We start from the raw sequence: 15,908 nt of genomic DNA on the forward strand, positions 1-15,908 counted from the left end.
TGAAGAATGTTGCACATCTGACAGGACAACCTCGCTGGATCCTTCAAAAACAATGCCAGGAAAGGAGGGAAAAAGGTACAGGGAATGTTCTAAATGAAAAGAAATTAAAGAGCTATAACAATCAAATACAAAGGATGTTTTGGCATTAAAACAAAAGGGGGGGGCATGCCAGAAAAGACATTCTTGGGACAATTAGGAAAATCTAAGTGAATATTTGATATTGTATTATGGAATTATTTTCATTTTCTTAGACATAAAAATAATATTGTGGTTTTATAAATGAAATATATGACCATTATGATATGTGGTTGTATATGGCTATATATATATTTATATATACATCTTATACATGGCTGTGTGCTTATATGGTTTCAGAGAAAGAGACTATCCTTACTCTTAGAGGAGATAGGTGCTGGAATGTTTAGAGGGTGAAATATCATGTTTGCAACTTCCTGTCAAATTTTTTACCACCACAAAGGATATGTATTTTGGGAGAGAACAGGAGGCAGTGAGAGAGAGGGAAGAAGGACGAGAGGGAGACAAGGGGAGGGAAGAGGGGCTCAGGAGAGGAGGGGGGGGAATCGAGGCAGGGAGCAGAGAAATGATCCAAATATGGCAGAATGTTAATAACTTGAGTCTAGGTGGAAAGACTATACAGATGTTTGTTGTATTGTTCCCCCCCAACTCATATATATATACACGTATATATGTGTGCATATATATGTATATATATGAAATTTTTCATAATAAAAAGTTATGGGAGGAGAAAAAGAGAAGAACAATTTAAGAAATAACCGACTTAAAATCCACATAACACTGTAAGAGTGTCAGGAAAAAAGACTTTTCTCAAGCAAAACCTGTGCGAGTACGTACTGTTTCAGCGTACCTGGAGGGCAGTGCGGTAATGTCTCTGGGATTTTAACAGCATATATCTAGTGATGCCTACTCCGAGGAGTCTGTCCTGAAGATCTACTCCTCCCCATATGAAATGACATACACACTAAGTTATTCTTTATAGCATTATGTGTAATAGCAAATGACTGGACATAATCTATATGTGTATCAGTCCAGACTGGTTCCACAAACCATAGAACTTAAAATAAATCAGTATGCATCTTTTAAATTATCTCTTCAAAAAATATGAGAGCTCTTTGGGAACTGATATGAAAGATGACCATGTCACATTTTATATTAAAAAAAATTCAAGGTGCAGAAGAATACGTACAGCACACACACATGTATATGAAACCTATGCAGAAATATGGTTTGACTAGCAGGTGCCGGATGGAAAAGAGCTGGAGACTTTTTTTAACTGTCTACTCCTTTTCGTACCTTATCAATTTTGTAGCACAGGCATATATAATGTATTCAAAAACCTTTCTGTTAAGTACTGATTTACTGTAGCTATAATGAACTCTTCAAATCTCCATGCTTTCAGTACCAAAACTGTGGAGCTATAGCTCACCTGGGAATTAGGGTCTGAAGTCACTGCATAAGGTGAAAATAGCACATAGTAAACATTTGCCTAACAAATCCCTTAAATATATGCCCCACTAGACTGACACACCATCTCAATAATTCCAACACAGCTAATTTTCACTCCACTTGAACAGTTCACTGTTTCTTCAACTGACTAGGATACAAAATAGCTAGCTTGTCCTTAGACCTCATGTTGTGATGTTAAAAATGTGTCTTTAAAATACCATAATCACCCTCATCCCAGCTAGACGAAGCATTCAGGAATTCAGACAGGCTGAGAGAAGAACAAATTTTCATTTTCCAGGTCACACTCGATCCAGAACTTTCACTGTCTAGGCTCTTTTTCTCTTACTTTGTCACCAGATGCATGGAACTTAATTTGCAAACTCCTTTGCATCTAAATCTGAATACTCAGATTCAGAAGAAAAGGAGAGTGGTGATATCTCTTGATCAGTATCAAGGTCATTTGAACTTAGTAATAGCCCATTCCTTTATGTTAGCATTCCCATACACTGATACATAGATTTCTTGATCGACGCTGAGAAATGGAACTCTGAGTGAAGTGAGATACCACTGAAACAAAATAAAAATTCCCAACTCAATCTCTCTCTCTCCCTGCTCTCTCTGAGGTTCATGTTACCATTAGATACTTTTCTTGGAGGATTTACTGATAGGCAACTCAGATTCCAGTTATAACTGAACTCATTCTTTCTCCCTCTCCCCCTCCCCCTCCTCCTTCCTGTCTGCTGTCTTGCTCTTCTAGTATTCTCTACCTTGGAAAAGACAGTAAACACCCATCCTGGTGCCCAAGGCAAAAACCTGAAACTCATACTATACTCCATCTCTCACCTACTCCTTTAGCCAATCCCCAAGTTCTGAAGATCCTATCAACTACATCTCAAATTCAAGTCCTCCCCACCTTCAGCATACCCACTGCCAATGCTTTGGTCTGCCTTCCCCATTGCTCACTTGAACTAAATGGCAGTCTCCCTGCCTTCAGTCTATTCAATCTATCTCGCACACACCTGACAGGTTAACTTCCAAAAATACAAACTTGGTGCTTTAAGAGAAGGAACAAGTCCCAAAGTAATGATAAACTAAGCTAAAAACAAACCCTTTTAATAACATGATACAATGCAAAGGGAATGTACCACCTAATTCATTTTTATGAGTATGTTCTTATACTACCCCACACTATATGACCAAATTAAATAAGCTAATAAATCTGTTTTGGTAAAAAGAGACTACACAGAAGCAAAACAATCCAACTGCTTTCTTAGAGTCAAAAATGAACACAAAACAGATCATAGCAGTGATAAAGGTACCTGAGGGAAAACAAAGGGTTTCCCAAACCTATAAAGTCAAGAGTGCACTCAAGTTGAATGCACTAACCTGTCTAAAAACACGTGCCTTAATCAGAAAGGACTGGGGAAGTAAAAGCAAGCAAAAAAGGTTTGGCCATAGGGAAAAACCACCCATCCCTGAAGTAGGCTGGGACTGAGGTGGCTTCAGTCCCCATCCAGCAAATATCTCACTTCTCTGGTTGAGTCCATGCCAACTAAGCCACCCGACTATGATCGGACCTGGTAGTAAAGTCTATACACATAAAGACAATATGCCAGTCATTTGACTTGAGCCTTCAGGTCCCTCTAACTTTTGTTGCCTATTTGAAAAAATTAAAACAGTATATTAATTAGTAACTAGTAAGCAAATTATCTATCAAAAAAGTTTACATTGGGGCTCCTGGGTGGCTCAGACGGTTAAGCATCTGACTTCATCTCAGGTCACAATCTCACGGTTGGTGAGTTCAAGCCCTGCGTCCGGCTCTGCTAACAGCTCAGAGCCTGCAGCCTGCTTCAGATTCTGTGTCTCCCTCTCTCTCTGCCCCTCCCCCACTCCTGTTCTGTCTCTGTCCCTCAAAAAAAAAAAAAAAAATTTAAAAAGTTTACATTACTCATACCAAAATGCACATATCATTAATACACTGGAATTCTGGCTTTACATGTCAGTCTTGCATGGCTGGTTAATACGTGTCTTTACCTAGAATAAGGAGTTGCTTTGAGCATGTGACCAGATCAGATTTCTAAGGGTTTTAAACCAACGACCAGACCCAGGATGAGGCTAAATTCTAAAACTGCACAGGTGGATCTTTAAATGTAAATTTCAATTAAATAAGATTTAAAATTCAGGTCCTCAGTTACAGAGTCACATTTCACAAGAGCCACATGTGACTAGAGACTACCCTACAGAATAGCACAGGCACTGAGCATTTTCATTATCGCAGAAAGTTCTACTGGACAGCACTATTCTGGAAGATAACCTCCAACAAACCCTACTGTGAGTCATCTTGGGAAACAGCCTGATAGTACTGGATGGCTACCACGGAACTGAGATCTAGACTGTTTTCTATACCAAAGGTAAGATGTAGATACTTAACGTCAATTTTCCTTTTCCTCTGCAGTGATTTCAGTTTTAGCCCTCAGAATGTCCACCCCTCTTTTTATCACTAGATGACACCGGATACTACAGGCATACAGTATAGCACAGACGTTAGAAGCACATTCTCTGAGCCAGACTGCCTGAATTCCTATCTCATCTTTGTGTTTTACTAGATGTGTAACCTTGGGCATGTTATTTAATTATTCTATCCTTCAGTCTCCTCATCAGTAAAGAAATAATACTACCTACGTCATTGGGTTGCTATGAATATACAAAGTTTATACATATAAAGTGCTTATAGCAGTGCCTGGTTGGGTCAGTTAAGCGTCTGACTTCGGCTCAGGTCATGATCTCAAAGTTTGTGGGTTTGAGCCCCACGTGGGGCTCTGGGCTGACGGCTCAAAGCCTGGAGCCTGTTTCAGATTCTGTGTCTCCCTCTCTCTCTCATTCTGCCCCTCCCCTGCTTGCCCTGTGTCTTGTCTCTCTCTCTCTCAAAAACAAATAAAAACATTAAAAACTAAATTAATTAAGTGCTTATAATTGTACTCAATACAGAGTAAGAGCCCAGTACGTGTTAACTGCTAGTATTTCCACTACCACCACCACACCACCCTCACAGCTCTTCAGATGACAGGTGTGGGAAATGCTCACTTAGGAGAAACATTAGCAAACATAAAGGAATTAAAATAAAACAAGGATCACAATGCAAGAGTCTCCATCTATGATAAAAAGACATTTTTTAAGATGAAAGGAAATGGATTCTGTAGAGGATATTAAATACCCAAAAAAGGCGTGTTTTTAAGAGAGTTACCCAACAATGTCTTATTTGTAAGGCTGACAAACCACAGGTCAAAAGAAGTCCATATAATAAGCTACTGAGCTATTTAAATAACCAATAAAAACTAAAGAGGAACTGAGAAGATACAGGTTCGAGTTCACTAGACCAAATGATACTTCCCTGTATAAACTATGTTTTGACATTTAAATGCACTGCCTCTCTTATACTTCCTAAGTTACCTGTACATTCACTCGACAAACTGACTGAAGATCTAATTTCTTAATCAAGCAGGAAAAGGACCATATGTAATTAAATTGCCATGCCAAACAATGGCCAATCATGTATTTTCTGAGTGGAAACCCATCACAGAACACCACACCTTGCTCTTACAGATGCGCAATTTCGAAATCCAGAAGTTGAAGGACAACTTTCAGCAAATGTAGTTGACATGGAAAGAGACAGAACTCTGTAAACATAAAGACTAGGGCATAAAGCCTGGCTGTGCTATTTACTAGCTGTATGACCCCAGGCAACTTGAACTTACTTGATGCTTATGAGCTTCATTTCACTATCTGTAAAACGGAAGATAAAGCGTGTGCCAACTGAAAAAGAAATATATGTAAAGAGCCTCCAACAGTGCCTGGCACTTAGCAGATGCTCGAGAAACAGATGCTACAGTTAGTAAATCCTCCTGAAAAGACTCTCCAAGAGCCCTAAGACTAAAACACCACTGCTTTACATAGTAACTACAGGACTATTTTGACCAGCTATTAGGTATAAATCATGATAATACCTTGAAATTATCATTTGTTTTCCATATTTTAAAAAACTATTCCCCCAATTTCCCTTGTTTTCTGTATTCCCTGCTAGACTCTGACTAGAAACCATTTGGGCCTACAGTAAAAATAACTGCACTTCCTACACTAAAACAAAGTGTCTACTAGCAATTCTGGCACATACACCTTCACTAATTCACCCCAAACATGAACACTATATGTAAATATCTAACATTTCTTCCTATCTCTATCAATGAAAAAAAGTAGAGTAATTTTGCTTTTTAAGTTTCTTTCAGTGAGTTGAGTTCCGTGTAACAAAACAATACAGGGTAATTGCTTACCTGGAAAATATTTTGTACTTCAGATCCACCAATCCAGAATGAATGGGGGTGTTCCCTTTCACACTAGTCTGAGAAAAGACAGCAGTCAAGCAGCTTCCAAGATTCTTTCCGTTTACTGTATCCAGCTTTCTTCAATAAAATCCCAAACATGCACTTCGGTAACTGTTGAAAGACAGAAAGCAATCCATACACCCACCATGGCACCAGCGGCAAAGAACAGCCACCAAGAAATGGAAGGAAGGGTCATTGGAGTGGTGGATCTGAGGCACAGAAAAGTTACAACCCCTGAGTCAGCTATTTGGTATAAAAGTTCGGCCGCAGCATTCTTCACCTCAGTGCTGACAAAAGGATAAGAACTTCTACGTGGTAAAGAAGGAAACATCCCTAATATTAATTTTTGCTCATGATGAACACACGATATCCAATGAGAGCAGCTAAAAACTTACTCTATTATCCACATAAATTGTCCCAGACCATTCAGCTACAATAAATTGCCTTATCCATTTTCTAAGACAGCTCCTCCAGCATTAGAAAAAATTTGTCAGCCAAAATTAATAATATGGAAGGCTCAAATATCTCGCAATATATTTAGGCACCTAACAAGAAATCTTTTGGTTGGCTACATAGAAGACATCAAAGCTACACATTACCCAAATCTTCAAACCTCACCTGAAATACATGCCATATTAAAACACATGGCATAATTTTAAGAATGAACTTCTGGTTCAATAAAGACCAACCCCCTACAACGACCAGTCACTAGGTAAACTAAGGAAAATAATAAAAACCACTCATAAACAATTTACTAAATGACACCTTTAAATGCATAAGCCGAGTCCACCTTATATCAGTATTCTTTTACTACCAAACCAACTTTCCCATTAGACTGCAAATTTATAAACAAATTATACAGGAGAGAGAAAAAGGCATTCTACAGGATAACATAGAAAACAATTTGAAAAATCAAACAGTCAAAAGCCTGTTAACTTACTTGACATCAATTTTCTACTTCCTCAAAAACCCTACTGCCAAAATGTCCCTGCAGTAGTTATAATAACTACCTGTATTTAAGAGCTACTAATGGGCCAGGCACTTTACATTCATTACTTATATTTAATTCTAAAAAAAAAAGAAGAAATAACTTGCCCAAAGTCCCACATCTACTAAGTGGTAGCGACCATCCCCTTTGCACAGAGCGCTGTGGCCTGCCAAGTCTAAGGATCAGAAAGGCCATGATTCCTGGGACAGAAGAAACCAAGCTTTAATCTCAAAGGTCTGGAGCTAACATCAGAATGGAGAAGTACAAAAATACAGAAGAGTAAATATTTCAGCCTAGCCGAACTAAAATACAACTGAACCCGTTAAGCCACCCTGAAAGAGCTAACACTCCATATCTTACCACTTAAAACAGCACTTCTTTAACAGAGGCATGCAGCTATGAGGCTCCCATTATTAATAATAAAACACATTATAATGTTGCCAAGTACGTCTTTGTGTTTAGCAGCCAACGACAGTGTCTGTGACAAAGAATGTCAAATCCAGCTGAAACCAAGAAATTTTAAAATCCCAAGATTTGTCAATAAACAGTCCACAGGCAATCACTAAAGATGTTCTGATTTATCACTTTGTAGGCATAGCAACGGACTGACTGAAATACAAGTCTATGATTAGCCTCTCCATAATGTAACAATCATAGGAAAGTACCCTAATACCCACAACTTAAAAGAGATCACGTATGTAGGATCTCAAGCAAAGAATGGGTGCTCAGGCTCCTCCTATTAAGTGATATTAAAATAAGCCTAAGAATCAACTGAAAACCCGATCGTGATAGAAGCAACAAGTTAGGCGGTAGCAAACCACTGAAAACAATATACTCTGCTTTTCAAAGTATAACTTACTGCTATAACCAAAATGCTGAGCAATTATAGAAAACACAACCACAATCTGACTAATGGACTCATTTCTGAACCTCCTGAATCATCAAGCCTTTTCCTGTATTACTGTGCTAATTTTCTGCTCTTCCCTTCAAATAAATATTTACTGAATGCCTAATTGACAGTCCTAATGTCAGAGATACAAAGATTAATAGAAGCCAGACCAAAAGTGTAAAGACTGAGTTCTTCCAGGTCTCTGTCCCCTTCTCTTGGAGTCTCCCAAGCAATCATTCCACGGAATCAAAATGTATTTTGTTCTTAGTTCCCAAAGCTGGTTAAGTGTTCTCAATTTAACTCTTAAAAAAATAAAAATTAAAAATGACTCCGGTTCCTTTTTCTCAACAGTAGAGCTCCCACTTAATTTTTCTTCTGTGGATCAGAGACAAGCTATTAGAATGGTTTCCCATATTCATTACATTTATTATATTTACCTCTCTATTCATAGACTTTTTTTTTTTCATTTTACGTGTTAATATCCCACTGTTTCTACTTCACAGCTTTCCATTCTGTGAAGGTCTTCATTGTTGACTAACCCTGAGAGGGAATTTCCTCAAAATGCTTCCTGCTGACATCATAGAACTCTGCAATCTTTGAATTTTGTTAAAACAATAATAAGATCCAGGTTAGAGATACACTACTGGACTGTCAGGTCCTCCTGGCTCATCTCTCATTTGCCTACAAAAACAAACTTCCGGTTAGGCAATTGTGATCAGCAGAAACTTAACCGAAGCTAACAAGTACATTCTTGACCAACAGGTTTTTTCCTCTTTTGTCAACTAATTCAATGAACAAAAATACAACTCAGGAGGAAATCTCGTATAATATTCACTGCTTATTCTTTTAAAGGTCAAAATCACCAGCTTTGCTAAAACCAGAATAAGAACTCAAAAATCCTAATTTCCTCATCAAAATTAAGCCAATCAAACATAAATCACAATGCTCAATGTTAATGGGAACTAATCACCAGTCTCCTTCTACCAAGATACCTAAAGCAGGGTTGGGGTGGGTTCTCTCAGTAGTTCGGAAACAGGCCGATTTACGTCTGACAATTCTTTAATGATTGTAACACTCCTTCCACCTCCTAAATTTCCAAGATAAAACTGATTCCGTATGATTTCATCACTTCTCCTAAAGAGATACCTCATGAAACGTATAGTTAAAGCAACTCAATGTCAGGCCTCTGTAAAACTTCACAAATAAATACATGCACAACTAAGGGGGGGTGGGGGGGATAAAACTTCGTTCACACCATCTACCTTGACTGTGCTTCACAAAAGCCAGTCCCGGTACCGGTGGAAGTTAGTACGGCAGGCATTTGCCAAGACAAGCTTCTGCAAGGTCCTTTCACACACATTTCTCCCATCATCCTCCCACCAACTCAGAGAAAAACCTACATTTTCTTGTTTTAACCAATAATGAAATCATAGCACACAAAGGTTAAATTTCTTAAGGTCACACAGCCAGCAGGTGACAAAGCTATAATAAAACTCCAAAGTCCATGCCCTTGCTGCTAAATCACGCTTCCTCAGAATTTACTGTTTGGCAAGTTCACATCAACAGGTATAAAAGGAATTTGCGTTTCCTCAATACTCTGCTATCAACCACTCTCTGGGATGTATATAAATCTAACTGTTGGGTATAAAAGTCTGTAAATAATGGTTTTATTGGATGCCTGTATAAATAATAAATAAAGGTCTATGGATATCTGTGTGCCACACACCACTCTCCCCTCTGCCTTACCAGTCTTTTTCCACTGTTCATCTACGCCTCTGTCTTAAAGTTATCAAAAGGAAATCTTACAAAGATTTCACAGCATGAAAAAAGATACCTCACATTAGTTTCAATCAATATACCTACTGCACACCCAAGTGCTAAGCATTGTGAAAGATTCAAAAGACAATACAGCCTCCGGAAGGGAAATTTAGACACGATCACAAGCTTTTATGATATACAGGAAGGTATGATTAAGTCCTGTAAGAGTTAGGAATATATATGAGAATTACCAATACAGGTGAGAATTACCGCACAGACAGACAGCAATGATGCATATCAACGACCAACAGGAAAATTCAACTCAACACTTACTGAACATGTACTGTAAGAAGGCACTGTGAGGAGTTTATCATTTATTTAATAGAGGACACAAACAGGAAACTATGATACAAGCCTGGAATATGCTATGTGTCACAAGAGAAATACAAAGTGCCAGAATTCATTTATTTCACTTCACAGTGAACATCAGGTAGGCAGTGCTATAAAAACAAAATAGTACCTACCATCATAATGTCAACTGACATCAAAAGAGGTGGCATCTAAATTGTGTTTTGAGGAGACAGGACTTTCTCAGTACAGGTAGAAGAGAGAATTTCTGAGGTGTGATTTAAGGCAGTTTGGCCAGAGAGCCAACTATTAGGTCCCTCCAATAAATATCAGTAGCCTTCAATACATGCGGGGGAAAAAGAAAACAAAAAATAGTGTGAGCAGAATCTGAAGAATCCTGGTCTACCATTTGGCTGAAATATAGAATAAGTGAGGAATGTGAGAAGAAAAGCTAACAGGGAGTCTGTAATTGAAATTACTAGGACTTGAAACGCTTTCTTTCCCTTAACATGTAAACACCACCAGGTGGAACCCAGGAACCCGAGCACAAAATTCACAGGATCATAGGATCAAACGGCACTACTGAGGATATATAGTTGACCCTTGAACAACATGGGAGATTAGGGGCACTGACCCACATGTAACAGAAAATCCACTATAACTTTTGAGTCCCCCAAAACTTAACTACCAATAGTCTTCTTTTGACTGGAAGCCTTACCAATAACATAAACAGGTGGTTAATACATATTTTGTATTTCATACATCTCATACATCGTATTCTTACATACAGTAAGCTAAAGAAGATATTAAGACAATTATTAAAAAAGAAAATACATTTACAGTACTATAAAAAAACAAACAAACAAAATCCCAACCTTATTAAAAGTAGAGTGGCACAGTTCAAACCCATGTTGTTCAAGGGTCAAGTGGCTGTAAGTGCTGTTCTGTGAACCCATGGAAGGGCCCAGTGATCTTCCTGTGCTAGCACTCTGTGGGGTTAGAGCAGTCAGAAGCCAGGAGTACCAAGTGTGTTCACAGGATCATGTTTGTCCTTGTCAACTGTGAAGGGACATCTAACTTGCTTCAAAATCAGGAGTAAAAATTGATATATTTGAGCCACAATGTCATGAGGCAGGTAAATTAGTCTATAAATACAGATGTGGTTTATTTCATTTGGACCCTACTTAAACCTTTGTCTATTTAATCTGCATTTGGTAAATCAGCACATGGTTAGAGGTAAATAAGGATAAGTGATAGTGACAAACTGAGATCCGATTTCTTAAAGCAGTCACTAAAAAACAATCCCACTTACTCCACTTAGAAAACCAATGACAGGAAGGGGGGAAATCCAGAAAGAAAAAAAGAGAAATTTCCCCAAACTTCGCTTAGTTTCTTTCATCTCCTTGGCCTTGCAGCCTGCCTATACTTCAATAGCTCTAAAAAACAGCATTATACCTTATCATCTTAGGGCCAATGTATTTTACTACAGTCAACAAATAATATAGCCACTTAGAGACAACACAAAAAGAAAATAAGTCACTTAAGGTCACTTACCAAAGAGGGGGACCAACCAACAGCTAATAAGAGTATAAACTGCCCATTAATTTGTGCTTGGGGGTGAGGGTGGGCACACGCTCACACCCATAGAGGAAGCAGGGTTACCTTTCCTAAACTTAAACATCACCTTCTGCTACCTTCTAATAGAGAAAACTTACCATTTTTCTCTTCCAATCAGCAGCTCTGTGAGTGCTGTCTAGCAATGAGGGCCTGAACATCAACTAACAACTCCTAACTCAAACATTAATAAACATCATGTGATACATAATGCAGTTTTTATTCTTTCCAGTGATTTTTCACCGCACTAGACATAGCCTGGTGAACTCTGTATACTTCCAACTGGATTACTGCTTTTCTACCTCATTAATAATAAAGCTGATTTCACCAAAGTCAGAAACAAAGTCCCACAAACTAAGTAAGTACTATAGTCCAATATAAGGCCATGATAGTCATTTGCTGGTTAAATTATTTACCGTCAGCAATTATAAATTCAGTTGTCTCAACCAAGAGTTTATAGTCTCTATTAAAGACTGAACCCTATGAGGTAGGTCAGTTGGAGAAGCACTCTTTGTGGACCCGGCCTTAGGCAGAGATAGGAGCCCAAACGGAGGAGGTTCTATTTTGGAGATTTAACTATTCAGCTATAACCAGCTTTATTTCCTAGTAAACTTAAAAAAAAAAAAAAAAAAGCACAAGGGCAAAAAAAGAAAAAGAATCCAAATCAAAGGAAGTGGAAGGATGAAGATTAAGAAACTGGAGATATCCCAAAAGTCTGTTTCCTGTCTTTAATATAGCACTCTCTGGAGTATCAAATGAAAGTTATCCTGTTAACCATTAAGTACCAAACTGGTACAGGCAGCACAATCACAAATATTTGAGTACTGAAGCTGACTCACAAAAATCTAAAAATATTTCATGCTTTAGGCTTCCAGCATACCATCAGTTTGACCCGTTCCTTTCTTTCAATCATGTTATTTTAAAACCAAAGTAAAAAGTATTTTTAACCTAGTTCTGGAAACTGTAATTAAAATGCAGTGAATACAGAGAGCCACATGCAATTAGATTTTCAGGCATTATCATTCCTACATCCAATCCTGGATTTACTAAATCAGTTGTTAAATACCTGTACTATCCTCTACACTAAAATAAATACATACATGTTTATGAAAGGATTGCCTAAGAGTCTTAACTGGTACCCCTTTGAGAGAATATCAAAATCCGCGATATGAAAAGCCATTTCAAAATTGATCTCTTTGTTAAATTTTCTGAGAATCCCAGTATATAATTTCCTTGAAAGGCTAAAATATCTTTTCAGAACACAGACAAGTACAATCATGTATAATCAAAACTTTTTTAAAGTTATGAGCATGGGAAACCAACAAATTTAGGCCAGAGATTTCTTTTTACCATACACTCAAAACTACTAAATGAATTACACAGTATTTCTTCTAAGTCTTTTGAAAATCAAGACATTTTAGTTCTTTTTTAAATGAATGGAAACAGGAGCACAGAACAGCCAATTTCAAAGAGGCACCAAGTTACAATTTTTCAGTACGAAGTACTCCTCCAGCGGGGCGCCCGGGTGGCGTAGTTGGTTAAGCGAAGTACTCCTCCAGCTTAAGTACACATATTGTATATCCCTAAGGATACGGATGTACTGTACGTGGAATTTCAATTAAGATATTTACCAAAATAACCCACTACAAAATTTTCAGAATATCAAAGGCTTGACTGCAATAGTCTGATAAATTATACTGAAAAAAGAAAAATTACTTACTAAATGAAAATCAAAAACTCACAAGTGATAATACCCTTTAAAAAGCAAGCGCACGTGTGCACACGAGCGCAGAACAGGAACAACCAAAGCCTTTTTTTTCCCCTTCTAGTTTTAAAGAATACTGGAGAAGTCGAGTTCTGTGAATTACGCGGAGGACAGCAAATATTAAGCTGTGTATTTACGCTACTGTACTTCCATTTTTAAAACATGCGGCTCAATTCCCCAGATACCATCATCCACAGAAACCATGCAGCTATCCAACAGACTTTCAGTGTCACCATTTATTATTTATAGCAATAAATGGGGGAAGTGGCTCTGATGTCACCGACCCTACCCAGTGGAATCACGGACTCAATAAACATTTTCACACTGGAGAAAATCTGGCTAGGAAAACATTTTGCTGGGTTAAGTACATTCTTTCACCTTTCCTCTCAGCCCTGGGGTAGAAGTGGTTACTGTTAGGAAAGATACAAAGAAACTGTCAAGGTTTCCACAGGAAAGAAACCCCGGGCATGTCCATTTGCTGAGGTTTAAAAGACTTCCTCCTCCCAACTCTCCAAAGCCCAGTCTGATTTCCCCAATGTTCAAACTGGCAGGTAATAGCTGCCATATTTCTTTTCTTCCACCAAATCATCCACCAAGTAGCAAATTCTTTGCTTCTGGTAACCACTCTCTCGTGTTTTCTAAAACCCCCTTCTGGCTCCACGTCCTAAGGCGGAAAGCGGTTGGGGTGTCCATTGGGCCAGGTAGTCTGGCTTGGCTACCAATGGTGTGTAACAGAAGAGTGATCGCTTCCCCAGGGGCCTAGGATTCTCTCTCTCTCTCTCTCTCTCTCTTAAATAAGAAAGAACTGGCGGCAGTGATGAGGACAACCCTCCCCCGCTCCTCCCCGATTTTCCCAAAGCAGCGCTGAAAAACATGAAGTTACGGTTTCCCTTTTCTGGGAGATGGAATCCAGAGTACCTGGGGCCTTGCTATGCAAACATCCCTCATCGCGGAGTAGGAAGCCCTTTGTCCGAGAAGCCGGACACCACAAGGGCCCGGGAAAGAGGCCTCCTATCCCTCACATCTTCAAACCCCACAGCTCCCCACCTCCACCCCTGTAGGGCCTATCCCGACATCCACACAGCCCTACGTTGGGGAGAGGGTGCTGAGACCCCTACTAGGACGCGGAGACCGAGGCCCTGGCGGATCTCCTCCTTACCCCCCTCCCACCACCATCTCACTCGGCCTGAGTGGGGTTTGCAAGAGCGGTGCAGGCCTGGGCCGGAGAAACAGAGGGAAAAAATCCCCTTCTAAGAGAAGGAGAATGAGATGCTAGAGCGAGTGTGAGCTAAGGCCACAGTAGAAGCGAGCGAGGGTCCTTCGAGAGATGGGCCCGGATATAGGACACAGGGAGGAAGGAGAACCCAGAAGCATGGAGGGGGCCGGGCCAAGTCCGGCCTGAGATCTCGAGGGATCCGGAGGAACCGCGCCGGCCCCGTGGCCAGCGAAAGCTGGAGGCCCAGGTCGGGGCCGAAACAGTGGGGAAGGGCCGGAGCCGGCCTCGCGCCGGACGCTGAGGTGGGCAGGCCCTCCCGGGGCCGGACGGACGGAAGAACGGTCCAGCGGGCCGCACTCACCATGAGCTCGATGGTCTTGTCCTCAATCACCGAGTCGGGCTCCATGGCGGCCCCGGCGGCCCCGCCTCGCTCTCCCCGCGCAGCAGCGAACGGCCCGGGCGGAGGAGGCGACGGCGGAGGCGGCAGAGGCGGAGGCGGCTATCGTACCCACTCTAGCTGCCAGCCCGCCCGGGCCGCCGGCAGCTCCGCCCTCCCCCTCCGCGAACGCAGTACGCAGACCGAGGACTACAGCTCCCAGCAGGCGCCGGGGGCCCCGCAGAGCGTTGTGGGAACGAGAAGCCAACACCAGGCTAATCTCTCTCGGCACCCTGAAGCTGAATTCTGAGCCGACAGTAGCACTGGACTGTGAATGTGGGACCTGGAAACTAAAGAATGAAGGGCTCTCTCAAAAAAGGGCCTCAGGAACGCCACGACTACATGTCCCAGAAAGCCCTCGCGCGGATTCTCCTTCCGGCTACTTCCTCCTGACTTCCTGGCAGCCCCAGGCGCTTCAGACCGGGAAGGAAACTCCGAGATAACTCTTCACTCGTCAGAAATCCTGCGTGTGGACCGATTTCCGCACATGCGCATTCGATGCCGCAGTGCCCACTAAACGCCTAGGTAGCGGCGAGGCTGGTTGGCGAGCGACTGGTGGTAGGGACAGATGATGGAGACAGGTGGGTTCTAGGTGCGTTAGGAAGCCTTGGGGCTCAGGTGTGGGAGGGGGGCCAGCAAGCGAAAGAAGTTCAAGCAAGGGTGGAGGCACTATGGGCATCCCAGGAGTGAGAGGTTTGGAAATTTAATTGGGCAAAGTGGGTTCATGGAGATGAACAATTGGTGCTTCCGCTACGCACCACGACCTAGGAAGAGCAGAGAAATGAAAGAGAACCTGTGCATGTTGAGCCTCTCTTTGTCATTCGTTCAGAAACTATTTTTTAAACTTCCAGCCTCTGCCGGGCACCAGTCTAGGCACTGGAAGTCAACTCCGAACATTACAGAGGAGGATTCTGTTATCATGGAGCTTAATTCTAGCGGTGGGAAAACAGACATTAACCAAAAGAGTGGCGCTAAGAAGGACCACAGCTGGAGACCTGGAGACTCCTCCTGAATTCTGCCTTCATCCCTG

The 15,908-nt window shown here is 40.8% G+C and overlaps 1 protein-coding gene across 3 annotated transcripts in view; it reads right to left on the reverse strand.

Moving 5' to 3' along the window:
- The window catches only part of FBXW11 (F-box and WD repeat domain containing 11), a 121,785-nt gene extending 106,795 nt beyond the window's left edge, over positions 1-14,990 (reverse strand). For 2 of the 3 annotated variants that reach the window (XM_039235734.1, XM_039235731.1), the window contains exon 1: positions 14,804-14,990. In XM_039235734.1, coding sequence (XP_039091665.1) covers positions 14,804-14,848 — 45 coding nt within the window. In that variant the 5' untranslated portion in view covers positions 14,849-14,990. Of the gene's footprint in view, positions 1-5,813; positions 5,976-14,803 lie in introns of all 3 variants that reach the window. The other variant, XM_039235733.1, reaches the window with a different exon arrangement.
- Between the last annotated feature and the right edge of the window lie 918 nt (positions 14,991-15,908).

This window comes from Hyaena hyaena, unplaced genomic scaffold (assembly GCF_003009895.1).
Source record: "Hyaena hyaena isolate Hyena2069 unplaced genomic scaffold, ASM300989v1 scaffold_102, whole genome shotgun sequence".
In the NCBI taxonomy this organism is placed as follows: domain Eukaryota; kingdom Metazoa; phylum Chordata; class Mammalia; order Carnivora; family Hyaenidae; genus Hyaena; species Hyaena hyaena.